Source organism: Euleptes europaea, chromosome 1 (assembly GCF_029931775.1).
Source record: "Euleptes europaea isolate rEulEur1 chromosome 1, rEulEur1.hap1, whole genome shotgun sequence".
NCBI classification, from domain to species: domain Eukaryota; kingdom Metazoa; phylum Chordata; class Lepidosauria; order Squamata; family Sphaerodactylidae; genus Euleptes; species Euleptes europaea.
In genome coordinates this window covers 141,965,724-141,986,462 of record NC_079312.1, presented here as the reverse complement: position 1 = coordinate 141,986,462, position 20,739 = coordinate 141,965,724, and the positions used below count along the sequence as shown (strand labels likewise).

Below are 20,739 nucleotides of genomic sequence, written 5' to 3'. Positions count from 1 at the left end.
GTCTTATTTAAGTTTTATGTTTTTATTGTTCAAGACCTCGGTCTAAGAACAGGGGGAAAGAAAGTTCACTAGGTCTATTGTACTTGCCAGCTTAGTAGTAGGAACGTACTGGTTCCAGGCCCTTCTTCCCAGGGCTCTCCTATCACAACCAAATACTGATTCCAGTCTCTACTTTGAGATTCAATCTGACAGCAGGACCCCATTCTTTGCTCCAAATTCTCCAAGCCCCTCTGGTGCCCTTCCAGTTCACTCTCAGACCTCAGACCTTTTCTCTCTTTTCCTCTCCCTTCTGTCTCCTTAGGAAAAGGGTAACTGTTTCTTAGGTCATAGTCAGAGGCAGTCAGAAGATGTAGTCTGAAAGGAAGGGGGGCAGATATCAATGCACCAGGATGTAGTAGGGTGATCTCTTTCCTCCACAGGAACAGTAGGGTTAGAACATAAGAACATAAGAAAGGCCCTGCTGGATCAGACCAAGGCCCATCAAGTCCAGCAGTCCGTTCACACAGTAGCCAACCAGGTGCCTCTAGGAAGCCACAAACAAGACGACTGCAGCACCACCATCCTGCCTGTGTTCCACTGCACCCAAAATAATAGGCATGCTCCTCTGATACTAGAGAGAATAGGTATGCAGCATGACTAATATCCATTCTAACTAATAGCCATGAATACCCCTCTCCTCCATGAATATGTCCACTCCCCTCTTAAAGCCCTCCAAGCTGGCAGCCATCACCACATCCTGGGGCAGGGAGTTCCACAATTTAACTATGCGTTGTGTGAAAAAATACTTCCTTTTATCTGTTTTGAATCTCTCACCCTCCAGCTTTAGCAGATGACCCCGTGTTCTAGTATTATGGGAGAGGGAGAAAAACTCCCTGTCCACTCTCTCCAAACCATGCATAATTTTATAGACCTCTATCATGTCTCCCCTCAGCCGCCTTCTTTCCAAGCTAAACAGCCCTAAGCATCTTAACCGCTCCCAATAGGACAGTTGCTCTAGTCCCCTAATCATTTTGGTTGCTCTTTTCTGCATCTTCTCAAGCTCTGTAATATCGTTTTTTAGGTGTGGTTCAGACTTACCACCTTCTTCCACCTTCCATCATCTCCAGTTCTCTCCTGGTCATCATCACTGTGCGTCGTTCTACCACCTAGCAGAGTGGCAGCAGCTCAATTACCCCCCCCCCTCCGCAAAACCAAAAGGCAACAGAAGTAGCACAACCCAGCAGTTTACTTGGCTCCCTATGCTCTGGTCTCTATTGTGATGTAAATGTTATGCCCCAGGTATGATTGTTATGTGCAAAAAGTTCCATTTTCATATTACTGAGTCTTGGGTCATATATGTACCAAATTTCAGCTGTCTGGGTGGCCTGGAAATGCATTAACCATTTTGAAGGTGTAGTTTGTATCCCTAGCTTTGAGGAAGATGTGTACAAGCCCTTTGATTTTATTGTTGCAGTGTGTTGACATATATACATGCCGAATATATATAATGCCAAATTTTAGGGCTTCAACTAACTAACATTTTTGGTGCTCTTAAGACTGAACTAGTCAAAATGTGTTAAAATAAATAATATACCAGCAACTGCATTATACCGAGCTGAATGGCAAAAGAATCTTCATGAAGAACAGATTAAAACATAGGAGTATGAAAAAGTAAACTCCAAAAAGTAGGGAAACGCAACAGTGAGCAATTCCTGCCTTCAGTGACTGCACATTAACCTTAACCCTGAACACTGACTCTGAAAAAGCACAAGTTCACCTTACCAGTCCCCAAAGCTGCTTAGATATTGAGCAATATTATTAATAATTGCAAACTCTTAAATAAAAACATTTAAAACTACCACTTTGTTCAGTTGTTCCTTCCCAAAACAGTGGCTGATGTCCTCCTATCGTTTTCTACTGACCATCTGCCAGTCCTCCCATTATGTCATGCTGCCTGGGGGGAAAGTCCCAGTCTACAAGCTTTGTGCCACTTGGAGTTATAAATCATACAAGGACACACTGCAGCTAAATATTTTCAGGAGAAGTAAACTTACCTCATAGGCTTGAACATCGCTTTCCCAAAGTCCTGGAACCGTAGAACAAGTTTCAAATGCACTCCGCTGGGTTTTACAACTGAGAAATTAAAGAGATCCATTCTCGTGGTCAAAAATAGACTTTAAACAATTCTAACTTTTTGTACATGTTGTATAATGATGAACCAATAGGCCAAGATTTAAAGTGGGTTGATCAAGAAGAAACTCATATAGCTTCATAGCTCAGCTGTTTCTCACAACTGTGGCATGGGTGGTGAGGAATCCAAATTATTTCCCCCCTCTCACAAATCTTTGTGGGTCACTGCTGGGTGCCCTTAATCCAATGTGAGTGGTTAATTTCAATGTACATTCAATTGATCAATGAAATTCTGAATGTGTCCATTATTAACCAAGCTTGGATTTGTATGATACTAATGAACTGCAAGACAAAACCTTCAAGAAAAACGTCCCTCTGATAAAGGAGGGGAGGAAGACATAGTAGAATTTATTTTTAAATGTTTGGGATTGGGCAAAATGCAAACTAAACTAAAGCCCAGAAATAATAATGGCAAGGTTAATGAAGAAGAAGAGTTGGTTTTTATATGCCGACTTTCTCAATCTTTTAAGAAGAATCAAACCGGCTTACAATCTCCTTCCCTTCCTCTCCCCAAAACAGACATCTTGTGAGGTAGGTGAGGTTGAGAGAGTTCAGAGAGAACTGTGACTAGCCCAAGGTCACACAGCTGGCTTTATGTATAGGAGTGGGGAAACCAACCCAGTTCCCCAGATTAGAGCCCGCTGCTCATGAAGAGTGGGGAATCAAACCCAGTTCTCCAGATTAGAGTCCACTGCTCTTAACTATGCTGGGTCTCTAAAATTGTTTGATTAAAATCCTTTATTCTGCTCAGTAATGATAATGATAAAGTTTATTGTCTGTGGCCGAAGGCCATCACAATCCACCATACAAAACATTAAATAACATTAAAATAACATAAAATAACATTAAAATAACTTTACCACAGTCTGACCCACAAGAAACTAGTATTTAAATAGGTTAAGTTCCCTGATTAAAAACAGCTTTAGCTCAGATTTTCTTAGCTGCTAAAGCAAAGAGTGACACTTTGTAGGAAACATCAGGATTGGTGTCTGATGGGAGAAAGAGCAGCTTCTCTGGATCTGGAGAAAGATTTAGGCCCTTTAGCAACGCTCCGAGAAATTTAAGTCTGGGCTCTGTGTAAAGAGGACAGATTAAGGTGTAATGAGTTAGGTCCTCTGGAGCGGCTCCACAAATACATAGGTGAGAGGCCCATGGTGTTCGGGAGTAATGTCCAGCTATCGAAGCCATTGGAATGGTTTGAAACCGGAGGGAGATAAAAGCTATTCTGAGGTTATGGAAGGGGATAGTGACCAGGTATGAAGCTCTGACATGATCCCTTTTAAACTGTTTACACCATGGTGAGAATTTGGACTAGGAGATTGATTGCCTGTCCAATGCAGCATCACATTTGAACACCCAATCCCGAATGTTGGTACCCGCTATGGGGACAGCCTGGGTCTCATCTGATGTTGAGTAGCAATGCAGGATGTTGTTATAGCAGGCTAGCTTGTCGGCATCATTTTGCATCATCAATTTAAAACACTGCCTGCGATGTAAGTTGGGGGTGTCACTGCTTTGCTTTTTCCATGGTCTTAACAGGGCTAAGTGAACACGGGCCCTGACTGAGGGCAAACCAAGTTCTGCTCGCATCAGGGCTGCAGAGGTGCCTCTGGGTAAGGCTAGAATTCTCCTCAAGAAGTGATTTTGGATAATTTCCAGCTTTGTGACCAAACTATCCTTCCAACCCCAAACCTCTACACCATACAAAAGTTGGGAAATCACTTTACTTGGATAAAGTTTCAGAGCTGGGTCAATCAAGAATCCTCCTTTTGTATAATAAAATTTCAGAATAGCCCCTATGGATCTTGACTGTGGCTCTGGTAATTGCCAAATGAGCCCTCCAGGTTAAAGTTTCATTGAACGTTATCCCTAGATATTTGAAGGCGCTGGATTGCTCTATTGGGGTTCTGTCTATGGACCACTTAAACTTAAACTTGCAAGGCTTTTCCCTAAAGACCATCACATTGGTCTTGGCATAGTTGATTCTTAAGGCCTCTTCTTTACAGTATTCACCTAGTGTGTGCAACAACCTTCTTAGGCCTACACATGTAAGGGAGATCAGAGCCATATCATCAGTGTATAAGAGGACTGATATTTTCTAAGGGCCTAAAGAGGAAGAAACGAACTCAGAGCCAGATAGCTTTGGGATGATGTCATTTAGATATAAATTAAACAGCAGGGGGCCAAGACACACCCGTATTCTGCTCAACAGAAACTACTCCCATGAAGCATTAATAGGGTTGCCAGCTCTGGGTTGCAAAATTCCTGGAGATTTTGGGGAAGACAGGGTTTTGGGAGGGGAGGTAGCTCAGCGGGGTATAATGCCATAGAGTCCAGCTTCCAAAGAAGGGAATTTTTTCCAGGGGAACTGATCTCTGTGGTCTGTCCGAAGATCAGTGTAATTCCAAGAGATCTCCAGGCCCCACCTGGAGGTTGGCAACCCCATGCATGAAGCAGGACATGCATCAGGAATAGGTGCATTCACCTACTTTGTGTACAGTCACAAGCACCTAGCAATGCTTTCTCGTCCTGACTGTAATCTGAAACGAAAAGAAAACCAATGAAATTCAAACCCATTGAATATGGACGTCTTCTTGGAAATGAGGTGTAATATAATTCATGTGACTGGCTTAGGGTCATCAGGATCTTCAGACACATAGACATTCATGATGTTTAGACAACTGAGGATTTGACCATGGAGTTTCTCCTTTATTTATTGGGTGGAGGGCACTGTTGAATATTTTGCTAGGCAGGAGCAAAGATCAGTTGTGCGACAGGGAATACACAGCAAAGCTGTACACATTCTAGCAAGATTGTAACTGGGGGGGCACAAGGAGGGCAGCCGCCGCCCCTGTGGCATGCAGAGAGGGTGACAGAACTGCTTCTCCTACCCGGAGAGGCAGTTCTGCTGCCCTCTCTGCATGCCACAGGGGCGGTGGCTGCCTTAATTGCCCCTCCCGCCAGCTATAGCCCTGTATTCTAAACCGAATCACCAAAAAAAGGCCTAGTGAATTTTAAATTTATTTACTTATAAAGAACATTTATTAAACCTTTTTCTTTTTGAAAAATGTCATAATAAATTAATTGTATTAATTTTCATTTGTGTTTCTTGAGCAGCAGCTGAAGATGCTACTTAATGACCTTTTTTGGTAACTGAAGGAACTCTCAAAAACATTTTGAATAAGCCATGAGGTCTGCTACTTAAAGGTGGAGATCACACTAGGCATGCCCAAATGTTTTGGCACACCTTAAGTAGGTAGGCACCCTGACCTGGATAGCCCAGGCTAGCCTCACCTCTTCAGATCTCAAGGTTGATCTTGGCAAGTATTTGGATGGGAGACCTCCAAGCAATAATAGGGTCGTGACTTGGAGGCAGGCAATGACACACCACCTCTGAACGTCTCTTGCCTTGAACACCCCACCATAAAGTCAGATGTGACTTGATGGGGGGAAAGTAGGTAGGTAGATTTTATTGTATATAGCCAAAGGCCATTACTAGATTAGTATAAGTAAAACATGAATTACAGAAAACGACAAATGAAAACAATCTGGAGGACAGGTTGCCAGCCACCAAACAAGCATCATCCTACTCAAACAAGTATGAAGATAACTGTTAAAATATTCCACGCTTTAAAAATTAGTTATGTTACTAAAAAGTATGACTTTCAGACACAACTTTTACATGAATGTCCTCTATATTTGGAACCCTGACACCTGAAATCTCTTCACACCCTGGCCAATATTATGAACCTGGAATAAGAAATTGCCTCTCTCTTTCTTTAATGCAAAGAGAATGGCGCCTTTAGCATGCATACCTAGTACATAGGCCTACATTGTTGTTTCTATTGTGTTCAGAGCAGAAACGCCGAGTCGCCCACCTCCACCAAACTGCAAATGGGCCCAGAAAGGGCAGAGGCTTCTCAGTCCTGCTGGAGGAAGGGGGGCAACTTACCCAGTGGCAGGGCAACTCCCGCATATGGCCCAACCTCTGACGAAGACAGCAGAAGGAGGCAACAGGCACGAAGATGCAGGAGGACAGCCACCAGCTGACTGGCTGAAGGGGAGGGCAGATTGAAAAAGAGAGAGCAGCAGGTCAACTGGTCTCAAGCCATATTGTGCCAAGCCGGGGTGTCAGACAACAGAGGGAATTGGTGGGGTTGGAGGCAGAGGCCAAAATGGTCCAATGGGGGCAGCTGGAGTTGGACCTATCAGGCATCCCAGAAGAGTGAGTGAGAAGCCATTGCACCAAGGGAAAGAAGGGGAGGGAACACAGGTGGGCTAATGAGGAGGCAGGAAGAGGGAAGGAAGGGCTATAAAAGAGAGTCCCAAATAGGCCAATGAAAAGGGAGGCTGGCAGACTGAAAGCTGCAAGGTCTGTCAAGCTGTAGGAGAAAAAGAACAAGGTGGCACAACCCCTTCTTCGGTTCTGAGGGATTTTGTGTTGGATGAGGCGGCGGGTACCACGGCGGCCACTCCAGTGGGGCAGGGGGAGACAGAGGAGCTTCACATAAGATTTATGCAGTTGAACTGTGGAAAAAATGCTATCCCTGAGAAATTATTGCAAGTGGTTATGTATGTGCCTTGAATAGGAGTGCTTTCCTCCTCTGCATCCCCCTAAATAATGACCCTGATTCATGACCCTTTCCCATGCCACTTATAAAATGCAATAAAGTGACCATATGAAACTGCCTTGGAATAAGTCTGACTATAGGTCCATTGAGCCCACTGTACTGTCTGTTCTGCCTGGCAGTGGTTCTCCAACATCTCAAGCAAAGTTAATCCCTAGCCAGGCTACCTGAGATACTTTAACTGGAGGCGCCAGGGATTTAACCTAGACCTTGGTGCATGCAAAGCATGTGTTCTAGTTCTGAGCTATAGTCCTTCCCCAAATGCAAACCAATAACTCCCCCTTCAAGATGATCCTGAGTCCACTGCCCCCTAGGAGCAGCATTTTGGGGGGGGGCGCTTTGACCTGCAGCAGGAGGAGGGAAGAGCAGTAATTCTCACTCTGCTAACAGAACTCCCTTCCTCCAGTGGAAATTTCCAAGAGATGCTGTCTTACCTCCCATTCCAAGCCCATAAATCACATTTAAAATACTGAATTGGAAATCATTTTGCCCATTTTATGAGCTTACAGGAAGTTCTCTGATAAAAGTAAATAGGCATGAGGGGATCAGAAGGACATGGGGAGGGATGGCAGTTGACAGATAAAATGCCTCACATCCATTCCAACTTGGAACCTCTCCAGATGTTTGAGATACTTTTCAGTTTATTCATTCTGAGGATGTGGACAGGATCTTTGGAGGTTTGATGCCTACCACTTGCTTGTATGACCCTAGACCTTCCTAGATACTTAAATCTGCCAGGGAGGGGGGAGGCTGACTGACTGCATATGACAGGTACTTAATGTCTCTTCAAGAGACAGAGTATTCACCTCAGCATCATAGAGTTGGAAGGGACCGCCAGGGTCATTTAATCAACCCCCCCCCCCGCACATTGCAGGAAATTCACAACCACCTCCACCCCACATCCTGGGTATCATCTGCAAATTGAATAATACCTTCATCCAAATCATTTATAAAGATGATGAACAACACAGGGCCCAGGATAGATCCCTGAGGCACTCCACTTATCATCTCTCCAAATAGATGAGGAACCATTAACAAGCACTCTTTGGGCATGATCTGTCAACCAGTTACAGATCCACTTAACAGTAATAGGGTTTAAACCACATTTTACCAACTTGTCAACAAGAATATTATGTGGAACCTCATCAAAAGCCTTACTGAAATCAAGATATACTATGTCCACAGCATTCCCCTATCTAGCAAGGTAGTAACTTTCTCAAAAAAAGGAGATGAGGTTAGTCTGACATGACTTGAGAAACTGGTGCTGGCTCATAGTAACCACATGATTTGTTCTAAAACTTTTCTAGGTATGGATGTCAAGCTGACGGGTCAGTAGTTACCCAAATCCCCCTTTTTCCCTTTCTTGAAGATGGGGACTACATTTGCCCGCCTCCAATCTTCTAGCACCTAACCTGTTCTCTAAGAATTCTGAAAAATAATGGACAGGGGCTCAGAAATTAAACCTGCAAGTTCTTTTAGTACTGTTGCATGCAGTTCATCTGGCCCTGAGGTCTTCATTTCATTTAAAAAAACTAGATGTTTATGTACTACCCCTATGCTGATCCTAGGCTGCAACTCCTCTCCTTCATCATATGTACTGTTTTTGCCATGTTGAGCACCGTTTCCCTCACAACAGAAGACTGAGGAAAAGTAGGAATTGAGGGGTTCTGCCCTCTCTTCATTACCTGTTACAATTTTACTTCCCTGACCCAGCAATAGTCCTATGTCCTTGTTGTTTTTCTTACTCTGACATAACCAAAGAACCCTTTTTGTTGTGTTTAACATCTCTCACTAGCTTAAGCTCATAGTGAGTTTTAGCTTTTCTAACACTCTCCCTACAAGCACTGGTTATTTGTTTATATTCATGCTTGGTTTATAGGCCCTTCTTCCATTTCCTAAATGAGTCTTTTTATTATTCAAATCTTTAGAAAGCTGTTTATGGAGCCACCCTGGCCTCTTTAGGCTCCTCCCATTTTTCCTTCTCATAGGAATCATTTGTGATTGTGCCTTCAATATTTTAAGAAACTCCCACCCCTCTTGAGCTCCTTACGCCTTAAGTATTTCTGACCATGGGATTCTACCCATCTTAACTTTAAGTTGGTTAAAATTTGCTTTTCTAAAGTCCAACCTATATGTACATACAGTTTTTCCCTTGCCCAAGATAGTAAATTACAAAATTACATGGTCACTACTACCAGGGTGCCCACTACTTTCACTTCATCCACCAGTTTTTCCCTGTTGGTAAGAACCAAGTCCAAGTTAACAGACCCCTTGTTTCCACTTTCTGGAAAATGAAGTTATCCGCAAGACAAGTCAGGAATTTATTTGACCTTTCACTTTTAGCAGAGTTGGACTGCCAACAAATATACAGGTAATTGAAATTTCCCATGGCCACTGTGTCCCATACCTTGAGAACTTTGTAGTCTGATCTAAGAGTGTCTCATCCAAATCCTAATCTCTGGTTTAGTGGTCTGTAGCAGACCCCCACCATAATATCACTATTATTTCTCACTCCTTTTATTTTTACCCAGAGACTCTCAACTGAACTTCCATACTCCGATTCATGTATTTCCTCACAAGTATGCACATCCTTGACATATAATGCTATTCCTCCCCCTTCCTTATTTGTCTATCTCTTTTAAACAAACTGTACCCCTCAATCCTAATATTCCAATTGTGAGAGTCATCCCACCAAGTTTTACTAATGTCTATAAATTCATAGTCCCCTTCCTGTATTAGGACTTCAAGTTTCTCCTGCTTGGTTCCCATACCCTCCATTAGTGTAGAGACATCGGAATCCATGGTTTCATTCCTGGGCTTACCCACAAGTTAATGTTTCATTGCATTTGGGCCTCTCCCCATAAATCTTTAGCGTTCTCATCTCGAGTTATTGGTATTATACTAGGCTTTAAGTTTTTTTCTCGCTCCCCCATAGGATTTAGGTTAAAGCCCTTGTCATTAGCTTTACAAAGGTCTTACTAAACACATATTTTTTCCAATCCTTATGATGTGCAAACCATCTCCCAGTAAAAGAGCTTTATCTTGAAAGCATGAGCCATGATTAAAAACACCAAACCTGATGACACCATCTACATAGCCAGTCATTTATTTGCTGCATTTTTCTTTCCCTTCCTAAGCCATGACTTTCAACACGAAGAACTGATGAAAACACAACCTGTGCTCCCAAATCCTTTACTTTTTTACCCAGAGCCGCATAGTCTATTTTAATATGTTCTGGGCTCTGCCGGGCATTATCATTTGTTCCCACATAGATTAGCAAGAAAGGATAATAATCTGTGGGTTTGATGAGTCTTTTTACCCTTTCCGTCACATCCTGGATGCATGCACCTGGTAGACAGCATACCTCTCGAGATGACAAGTCGGTTGGCACACTTTAGCCTCTACCCCTCTCAGTAGGGAATCCTTAAATACCAGCACATGTGCCCTTCTATTTTGGGGAGTGGAAGCTCCAGTCCTCTTATCCACAGGGTCCTGAGAAATTTCCTTCAAGCTTCAGGGAGGCTGAGGGAGTAGCCCTTGTTCCAGTTGTCCAGAATCAATATCTATGGGGAGATCCTGGAACCAATTGCTTAGTGCCAGAGGCTCAGAATGCCTCCTGATTTTCCTGCTCTGGTGGGTTACATTCTTCCATGTGCCCTCCTCCTGTGTTGGGTGCTCCTACATTTGATGAATCACCTTTCTCTCCTCCTATTGCCCTCTCAAGAGTGCTTCATGTATTCTGTCCATGAGCATTTCCCCTTCCCTTATAAAATGGAGTGTGGACAAGTGTGCCTCAAGTCCCTGTATCTTCTCCTCCAGTAGGGCTACCAACTTACACTTGCTGCGAGTGTAATTGCTGTTACCCTCAGGTAAGAATACAAACATGCCACAGACTTTGCATGTCACTGCCTCAGCTCCCTCACCAGCCATGCTGCTACGCTCCATTGCAGAAGTAATTCAGTTTTTTCCTCCACTTCCCTGATAACTCCCCTGACACACTGCCTCACTAGACTCACAGCTCGCAAAAACAAAAAGCTGGACACATATAGGATGTACAAACTTTCGCAGCTTCTTACAGGGCCCCCAGGCTAAGAGACCCAAGGCAAGTACCCTTCAGCGCTCACGCCTCTAGCCAGGAGAAGCCTTACAGTTCAAGGATCACCCAGCAAAAGGTGGGGCCAGCAGTCAGCCCCAGGCAAAGTAGGCCCTCTCCAATCAACAACAATCTGCTTCTGCATTCAACTTCTGCAATTAGGTACAATCAGCTACATCCCAGGCAAAAAAGACAAACACAAACAGGTACCATTCTACAGAAGGCTATACTCACCCACACATATTCAAATAATGTCCTCCTACCCAGTAACCTCTGTCAATTCTCCCCAGCAGTTAAGGAAAGTGAAAAAAACACTCACCACTCTAGCAGTTCTCTTTCTCCTTCCTTCTCAGAGCCCAGCTGACTGTGATCTGCCTCTGGTGAGAAGGAGCCCTACACAGTTCAAGGCTCACCCAGCAGAAGGTGGAGCCAGCAGTCAGCCCCAGGCAAAGTAGACCCTCCCCATCGACAACTATCAGCTTCCTCAATCACCTTCTGCAATTATGTACAATCAGCACTCTATCAGCTCTCTTCTTCCTTCTCAGAACCCAACTGACTGTGATCTGCCCTGAACCAGGCTGTGGGGTGTCCACTTCTAAAGAAGTCTACTCTGGACCCAAGAGATCTCATTAACTATCGACCAGTCTCAAGTGTTCTGTTCCTCAGCAAAGTGATTGATTGGGAAGTGGCTGGAAAACTTCAAGCATTCCTGGATGAAGTGGATAGTTTAGATCCTTTTCAGTCTGGTTTCAGACCTAATTAATGGACTGAAACAGCGTGGTTGCACTGGTGGATGACTTGCTCCAGGAGATAAAAGGAAAGACAGTGACTCCATTGATTCTTCTAGACCTCGCAGTGGCTTTTGATACAATCAATCATAATATCCTTCTGAACTGGGCTGGTATTGGGAGGCATCATTCCGTAGTGGTTCTGGTCCTTACCTGGTTGGTAGGTTTCAGAAGCAGGTGCTGGGGACTGCTGCTCAGCCCCTTGGCTTGTGGGGTCCCACAAGGTTCCATCTTATCCAGTATGCTCTTTAACATCTACATGAAACTGCTGGGTGAGGTCATTCAGAGATTTGGGCTGGGTTGTCCCAGGGAGGCTGTAGAAACTCTGAACTGGTGCCTGGAGGCAATTTTGGACTAGATGTGGGCTAATAAACTGAAGTTTAATCCCAACCAGGCAGTCTACTGCTTGTGCTTACGGTTTCCTGAATAGTAACAGCTGACTGTCAGAATTCAGAAAGCCAACTTACCAGCGCTAATGGTGCTGAAATCAGGCATGTCCTGGAGCAGCTGGTCAACAGCAGGGCTGGACCGTCGATATAGTGCATCGCGACTGATTCCCAGGTGGAACTGGAGCCAGCTTGCTTCCTGCCTGAGCTGTATCAATGAGTCCAAGGTGAGGTTGCGCTCCTCTCTGTAAATCTTCTGTCTCCTGAAATATGGAATGAAAACATGGCAAGTCCTGAGCTACAAAGATAGCTTCAAACATATTCCTTCCCTTCAAATAAAGCCAATTCAGTTTCACATGAACAGCTATTATGTGCAAATTTAGTCTTCAATAGATAGGTCTCCATTTAGGTCCAATTGCTTAAAATTGGGACCAAACTATGACCATACTCCAGATGTATAATTTGACCCTTAAAAGCTGCCAGGATGGGAAGGGAATGGGTCAGATTGCAGCGCTGAACAAGGAGGGGATTTCCCATGCACCAAAAATGTCTTCAGGCTTCTTTAAGCAGTGAGACAGAAAATAGACAGGTACTCAATCTTTTTCTCCACTGGGGCTTAAAGCAGCAGCCGAGAGGGGATTTCCAACTGATCCACACACACCCTGCTTTTCAGGGCCAAATTACACATCTAAGAACTTTAATAATCAAACTTTGGCACTGCATGTCATTTGGGCCCCAATTTAAGCAATTGCCCCTAAATGAAGGCCAATTATTGGTGAAATACTTTTCACATGATGGCGTACAGAATGCTAATGTCACTTCCAGTTAGGGTTGCCTACAGCCTGGAGAGAAAGTGTCCTGTCCCTTTGATAGAGGCTTGATGAGATATTATTTATCAGGTGATATTACATACCCCCCAATGAAGCTTCAGCTCCCCATTTCCACATTAAGCCTCTAGTAAAAGGACAGGACATTTTCTTCAGGTTGTTGGCAACCCTGCTTCCAGTTTGGCCTTGGGACAAAGCAAAGATCTAAGTCCACAAAGTCAGCATGAGTATGGGGGAGCTAGATCATGGGTAGTCTCATTCCTATGCCCAGTTTGTCATAATTTCTACTGCAGACTACATATACGCCAACTGTATGCAGGTAGACTATGTGTGACCAAGTACCTTCATATAAAACATAAATAACACTGATAAAATGTGACATTTTTGTAAAAATAAATAGCTACAGGAAAACTGATCACAGCGGAAAACTGGATTTCCTACTTCTTTTCTGAAAAGGTAAGCAGACAATCCAAAACCAACCAGGCCAGTTTTGCAGCTGGTTGGCGCCTGGTGATGACATCATCACCAGAGTTGGCACACAGAAACTGCCACAAGCAGGCCCTCCCTCTTGCTGCCACCCAGCCTAATTGAATGGAAGGGTTCACCAGAGGTCATGGGGATGGTGAAGAGAGCCGGATTAATCCTTGAATCCCTAGGTTCCATGGAGTTAATGAACTGTATTACACAACTATGGTAACACACAACTGTATTACACAGCTATGGTTGATACAGGGTACTTGGGTGTCATGTGAATGGCATTTTTCTGCTTTCCCAGCAGCCTCCACTAAGACCATCAGATCACCTAAACACAGATGAACACATACGGGTCTATCAAGGTCAGTATTGTCTACTCAGACTAGCAGCGGCTGTTGAAGGTTTCACATAGAATTCTTTCTCATCACCGACTACCTAATCCTTTTAACTGGAGATGCCAGGGATTGTACCCAGAATCTTCTGCATGCCAAGTAAGCCATCAGGAAATGCATGATTTGCCCCCTCAAGGCTATGGTAGGTATTTAGGCCTGAAGACCCAGACACAGAGGGGTTAGATAATGGCTGCACAATGGCATAGAGGCCACTGGGCAGGCCTATTTTAAAGATCTGTTTTGTTTTGTTTTGTTTTAATAGGATTTTTATTGACAGTTTTTAAAATAAAGAAATTACAGAAAAAATAGAAAGAAAAAGGATTTTAAATGGTTAAAAAATTGGCTTCTTTCCAAATATCACCTATCTACCCAAGCAAAACGTCAATTTTTATTAAACGATTCCGATCCGGAGGTTACCTTAGATGTTGCCAATTTTCTAGTGGATGTGATGAAAGTTCAAAAAGCCCAAAGTTTGTAATTTCTACTTTTGGAATTTACTGGCCTATGTTTTTATCTTAATGACTGCATATTTTATGTCCCTTTGTAACAATTGTAATATTACTTATGCCATTAAAGGTTTTTTCAAGATTTCAAGGATTTTAAACAAAATTAAAACAAGTTAACAGAAAAAACACAAAAAATAATATAGAATTAAAAGATCTATTTTAAAGATTAAAGAGCTATTTTGGATCAGATTGGATTCCATCAAATCCTGCATCTCATCTAAAGTGAAAAACCTGAAGAATTATTTTCTGGAATATGGCCTTTTCTGCATTTCTTTTGCCATTTTAATCATGATTGCTAACTGCTAGTACTTTAGGGAGCTTCCATCAACCACGCCAGCTTACTTTATGACCCAGGTCAACATGTTCAAGATTAATGGGCTGGTGTTGCGCCAGCCTTTGAAATACCTTTTCTTTTGTTCCCTGTAGGAAAATGCATGTTCTACTTGCTCACTAGAAGGTTTGCCAGGACATAAAATGAACATGATGAAGAAATCCTACATTTACTAGATAAACAAATGCTAAAGAAAATCACATCAGGAAAAGTCTGAAACGGGTTTATGTGGCAAGCAGACTCTTCAGTCTCTCAACATCAGAGGATTCAAATAATAAGTTGCAGGACACGTGGATTTTAAAAACCACAGAAAAATCATGGGGCACTGAAATTTTCAAAACCATAATAGTCTGTTGACTTTTTGCAAAGGCATAATGTAATGGGGACAGGCTGGTGAGGTAACCCACTAACCTGAGGCCAGGAGGTGCACCTAGGGTTGCCAACCTCCAGGTACTGGCTGGACATCTCCTGCTATTACAACTGATCTCCAGCTGACAGAGATCTGTTCACCTGGAGAAAATGGTCACCTTGGCAACTGGACTCTACGGCACTGAAGTCCCTCCCTTCCCCAAACCCCACCCTCCTCAGGCTCTGCACCAAAAATCTCCTCCCGGTGGCGAAGAGGGACCTGAAAACCCTGGGTGCACTTAACCCTGGAAACAGGCAAGTCAGCAGCACTTAGCAGCAGCTGGGAGTAGGTGGAGCACCAGGTCAGCCAAGCCACTATGCACTTTAAGGCAAGGCTTAAAACTAGAGGCCAGAATCTCATGGGGGGTGGCAGATGGGAGTAGTAGGGGAACTTGTAAGCTGTGAGGCAGGAAGGGTGCTGCTAACAACTTCCTTCCACTGTATGGATAAATGTCCGAAAAAACAATTGACAAAACTGACTGGAGAGTCTGGTGTGTGCTTGGGAGAACAGGACTAATGAAATCTAGACCTTTATCCAGTTTGCCATGAGCCCCAATGCTACAGGTTGCCTAGGAGATGCCCAGTCCTGTCACACAAAGCAATTGAAAACTCCAGTTCACCACCAGTGTTACTAGATGCATAAACGGTGTTCAAAATGCAATGTTCATTGTATTGTGCCTTGTACATGTTAGGGGACAAATCTACTCTAAGGATGCTCAGTAGTGTAATTATTGCAGTTTCTCCTGCGATTATTGTTTCTTCATAATTTCAGGACCACAGGATTCATAATTTCATAATTTCAGGACCTTATGCAGCCAGTCTTTGCAATGAGGAGCGCACTGAGCTGTGAATGGATCACCTAAGCATCTATTGGCAAATAGAAGCTGCTAGGGACAATTTGGTTTGGAGCTATGGTGGGATTAGGAAGCAGGATGGGGTTCACTTTTTTCCTCTCCACCATTCAGCCGACCCCTTGGAGCTCCTATTTTGCCTTGGTGGGGAAATATCAGATTGCCTGTATTTTTCTCACAGTGGCACAAATAGTAGCTCCAGTGGGAGGTTAAGAAAATGTCTTGAGAGGAACAAGCTAAATCTCTTCTGTCACACAGTCCTGATACAAATAAGCCTGCCCACCCAAAGAATTGCTATTTAATGATAAAAATTTCTCGGGAGATTCATTTACAAATTTTCCAGTGTCTCATCTAGTCCAGCTGTCAGTAGGGAGGGCATGCTCAGAAGCACTTTCCGTTATATTATTTTCATGTATTTCAGAGCTGATTCCAATAAGAGAAAATAAATCCCTAGGCAAAACTTTAATGAGCTCTTACTCAGGTTAAGCCCACTGAACAGAGAGAGAGAGAGATTGACCTGCAATCCTAACATCATTGTCCTGGGAGTAAACTCCACTGAATAAAATGGAATTTACTTCTCAGTAGACCAGCTTAGGATTTCTCTTTGTCTCCTCCTTTTATTTACTAGAGGCATGTCCCAATTTCTCAGCAATTTATTTGGTATGTCATTTGGTATGTCATTTGAAACAATGCAAGTTTGCAGCAATTCACTGTTAACAATCTAGCGGAGGTGCACAGTTTATTTTTATTTTGAGGCTTTGGCTTGTTGGTTTCTTAGCCATTGGATCCACCAAAACACAATGGGCCTTTATTGACAAAGCTCTAACACGCAGCTTCGTTCGCCAAATAGGCAGGGCTGTATCGACAAACTAAAACGGCCTAAATTACACGGTGCCTTTTTTGTTTGCCTCAGCCCTCAAACCAAATAGACAATTTTCATGTCATCCTCATTTACAGTCTTCTGAGTCTTGCCAGGCAAAATAATAAGATTTGAACATCCAAATGAAAACTAAAGCCAGTCTTCTGCTTCTAATGGGCAGCTTTCAGTGGATTAATGTAGGAAACAGAGGAAGTCGAAGGATGAAACCATAAAAGAAGGTATCTCCTGTTGCTTGTCAAAGAATCTCACAGTAGTTTTGCTACCATGTTTGAGAGTATGTCACAACGTACCATGGAGTAAATGGAATCTTTGTACAGCACCATTTTCTGTGGAATTCTGAGGTTGCCAATCTCCAGGTAGTGCCTGAAGAGCCCCAAGAATTGCAACTGATCTCCAAGCAACAGAGATCAGTTCCCTTGGAAAAATGGCTGATTTGGCAGGTAGATTCTATATTATACCTTGCTGAGGCCCTTCCCCTCTCCAAAACCAACCCCCTGCAGGCTCCGCTCCAAAATCTCCAAGAATTTCCTAACCCAGGGTTGGCAACCCTAAATGTGGCATTGAGCTATTCAGTCTGAAAAGGTTCCCATTCCCCTTTGATATGCTGCCAACCTGCATTGGAATCATTCCCTTAGGTTGCAGGAGGGAGAAATACGAGGATGGACACTATGGAACATCTTTAAGTATTTAGCTAGACAGACTTTGAGCGCAATCCTGAAAGAGGGGGTGAATCTCCTTAGGAGCTGGTGTGACCTTGTGCCAGCATAAATGCCACTTTATCACAAAATAAAGTGGCACCTACAGCTGCCCAGGGGCAAACACGCCAGCGTATGGGAGACATGGAGCTGCATGCTGCACGTGTATCACCAGTGTAGGGGCCCATGTCGGCGCGAAAGAGGGCTTTCCCAAGGGCAGGGCTGTTCGCTCTTTCTATGTATTCCCACCAATGTATTAAGAGTTTGAAAACGTTATAAAAAATACTGTTCGCACTTTGTTTGGCCCCTTTAGCTGTGAAGACGTCTTCCAACCATTTATAAGCCGTGGTATCCAAAAACCCTTTTAAAGCAATGTTTTTTACAACATTTTCAAACTCTTAATACGTCACTGGGAATACAAAGTGCGGTAACCCCCATTAGTCAGCTTCCTGAGGGCTTTCGGGCCGGGAATGCCCACTTCTCCTGGCGTAAAGTTACACCAGCTAAAATCATGGCGTAGCCCATAGAGCCCCATTATAGGAGACTGACAGTCCTCCCCCCTTCAGTGCAGCCACACCCAGGCAGCTGAGGATGTCGCAAGGAGAGTCTTGCAGCACGGCCCCCGGGCTCTAGAGCACCGAGTCGAGGACGTGCAGCTGTCCTCCAGCCTGGCCGGGGCTGCCTTTGCGTGCTGCCATCAGCCCAGGCAAGAAAAAGTTGGAGGTGTGTCTCCAGCCACCTTCTTGCTCTTCCGGCAGCTGCAGAAGTGGGTCCCTTCTCCCTGGTACAGAGTGTCAGATCACAGCTGGGGTGAGAAGGCGAGCCTGGGGCATGTGTGTGTGTTAAGTGCCATCAGGTCACTTCCGACTCAAGGCAGCTGTATGAATCAATGTCCTCCAAAATTTCCTGTGACCACCCCTCCTCAGGGATGGTGGAGGAGGAGAATAACCCTTTTTTTGCATGTGGCCATTGCAATATGTGCGAGAATGCTGAAATTAAAAGATCCTTTCATAACTCAAGTAATACCAAGATTTTGCATATTAATTCATTCTATAACTGCAATTCTAAAGGGGAGATTTATGTCATTCAGTGTCCATGTAACTTGATGTGTGTGGGAATGGAAACCAAATCTGTCAAGGATTACGGAACGTAAGTGTTGCATTAAGTTGAGAAGACTGAACACTCCACTTGTTAAACATTATCTAGCCTGTGGACATATGGAGAAACAACTTCACTTCTGGGTAGTAGAAAATGTGCAACAAGGTCTTTCTCATTTACTAAGATGCCTACAGAAAAGAGAACTGGTTTGGATTTACCAACTGGAAACACACCTCAAAGGTTAAATGAGTCAGCAGATTGGACGTGATGTGCATGATCGGACTTCTGGCTTTCAGTTTAACAGTAAAAATTTCATTCTGGTTTTTTTCCTCTTCCTTCTCTCCCCCTCCCTCTCCTTGCAAGCTGTTATCACATGGGATGCATTGCATCATCCTTTCATTTTGTATTAATAGCTGACTTTATCAGTCTGTTGGTGCTAATATATTTTGTCACTTGTAGATGTTACAACACATCTGGAAATATAAAAAAATTGCACCAGGTTTTTTATATTTGGTACTTATTGTTATTCCTTTTTGGGGGGTTGAGTATCTATGGTATAATTTAATGTATAGAAATTTTTGTCATTTAGATACTTGTGTGAGCCAATTACAATGCTGAAAAACCCATGACTGGGTTTATTAATTTACATCTAGCCACACAGGTATATATGGTTCTTTTAAAAAATATTCTTAAAATTTTTGTTATAAAGTAGCCTTAATAATTATATCTGTCATATTAATTTAGCTTTCCTTCTTCCCTTTTAAGGTTTATATATTTCTGATATAATACCCTGCAAAGTGCACTTCCAGATGTGTGTTTTTTAATTATTATGCTTTGTATAATTTGACCACTGAGGAAAGCCTAGGGTTGCCAGGTCCCTCTTCACCACCGGCGGGAGGTTTTTGGGGTGGAGCCTGAGGAAGGCAGGGTTTGGGAGGGATTTCAATGCCATAGAGTCCAATTGCCAAAGCAGCCATTTTCTCCAGGTGATCTGATCTCTATCGGCTGGAGATCAGTTGTAATAGCAGGAGATCTCCAGCTATAACCTGGAGGTTAGGGAGAATAAACAGCACCACAGCTCATATAATTAATAGTATGCAATACAATTCTTACAGTTTTTGGAATTAAACTAATAAACAACCAAATGCAGAGAGACAAGTTCTAGAACTAATTTAATGCAAAAACAATATATATATGGCTTGAAGTAAATATCAGCCTAAAATAAATTGAGGAGTCCAACAGAAAACTGGTTGAGATTCACCAAATAACTGTCCAATAAAGCTGGTTAACATTCACCAACAGTTCCTCCTGGCAACACAGTTGCTTTTCCAGTTTTTCAATCTAAATAATCAGATTCCAAGGCTCCAAAATCAATCATAGAAGGTCCATATGAAATAAATATGAATGTGAAGAGTAACGAACAACAAAACGCCCCTTCCGGAGTCTGTGTACGTTTCGCAAACTTGCTTCATCAGTTGTGCATTTGTTTGTTAAAGAACAATATTTCCACGGGTGCAAAGACCTCTGAAAGAAAAACGTTACATGAAGGAAACAACAATCGCGGAAAGAGCTCAGCATTTATACTTAGAATACAAAAAATGGCATCAGTTCTAGCTTACCAATAAGCTGACCAGCGACCCTCACGGGTATCACACTTAACTCTGAAGGCTGGTAAAGCAGTAAATCTGCTTCTTAGTTTTAAAAGGTATTCTAGCCCTGCCAGCTGAGGAGAATCTTATACTTTACAAAAAGCTAGATAGGTCGAACTCATTGTTCAATCCTGAGGGGGACAACGTCTTAAAGAGATAGATGTACCTTAATTCTTGCTGGTGTAATATTTTCATAATATTCTCCTGGTAGTATCGTCTGGATCGATACTGCCATAGTGCAAAAAAGCGAATGTCATTTTCAGAATGACCGAGTTTAAGATAATGTTCAGTGAGCGGAGCCTCCATTATCTTAGAGCGGATCCTCGTACGGTGTTCATTAATACGTATTTTTAATTGGCGTGACGTTGAGCCAATGTACATTTTTGAACACGGGCAAAGGACCGCGTAGACGACGTTTTTAGACAAGCAATTTGTAAAATTTTGGAGAGCAAACTTGAAATTATACTGTGAGGCACTCAGTTCTTTAATAGGAAGACTCAATGGACATAAGGCGCATGCGCCACATCTGAAATGGCCCCGGATGTTAATTCTAGGTTTCTCCAC

The 20,739-nt window shown here is 43.1% G+C and overlaps 1 protein-coding gene across 1 annotated transcript in view; it reads right to left on the bottom strand.

Moving 5' to 3' along the window:
* The window catches only part of FAM20A (FAM20A golgi associated secretory pathway pseudokinase), a 63,039-nt gene that overhangs the window by 25,037 nt on the left and 17,263 nt on the right, over positions 1-20,739 (bottom strand). Inside the window, exons 2-4 of the mRNA XM_056862159.1 lie at positions 12,146-12,327; positions 4,659-4,709; positions 2,034-2,112 (exon numbers count right to left, since the gene is read on the bottom strand). Of these exons, the coding sequence (XP_056718137.1) occupies positions 2,034-2,112; positions 4,659-4,709; positions 12,146-12,327 (312 nt within the window). The remainder of the gene's footprint in view (positions 1-2,033; positions 2,113-4,658; positions 4,710-12,145; positions 12,328-20,739) is intronic.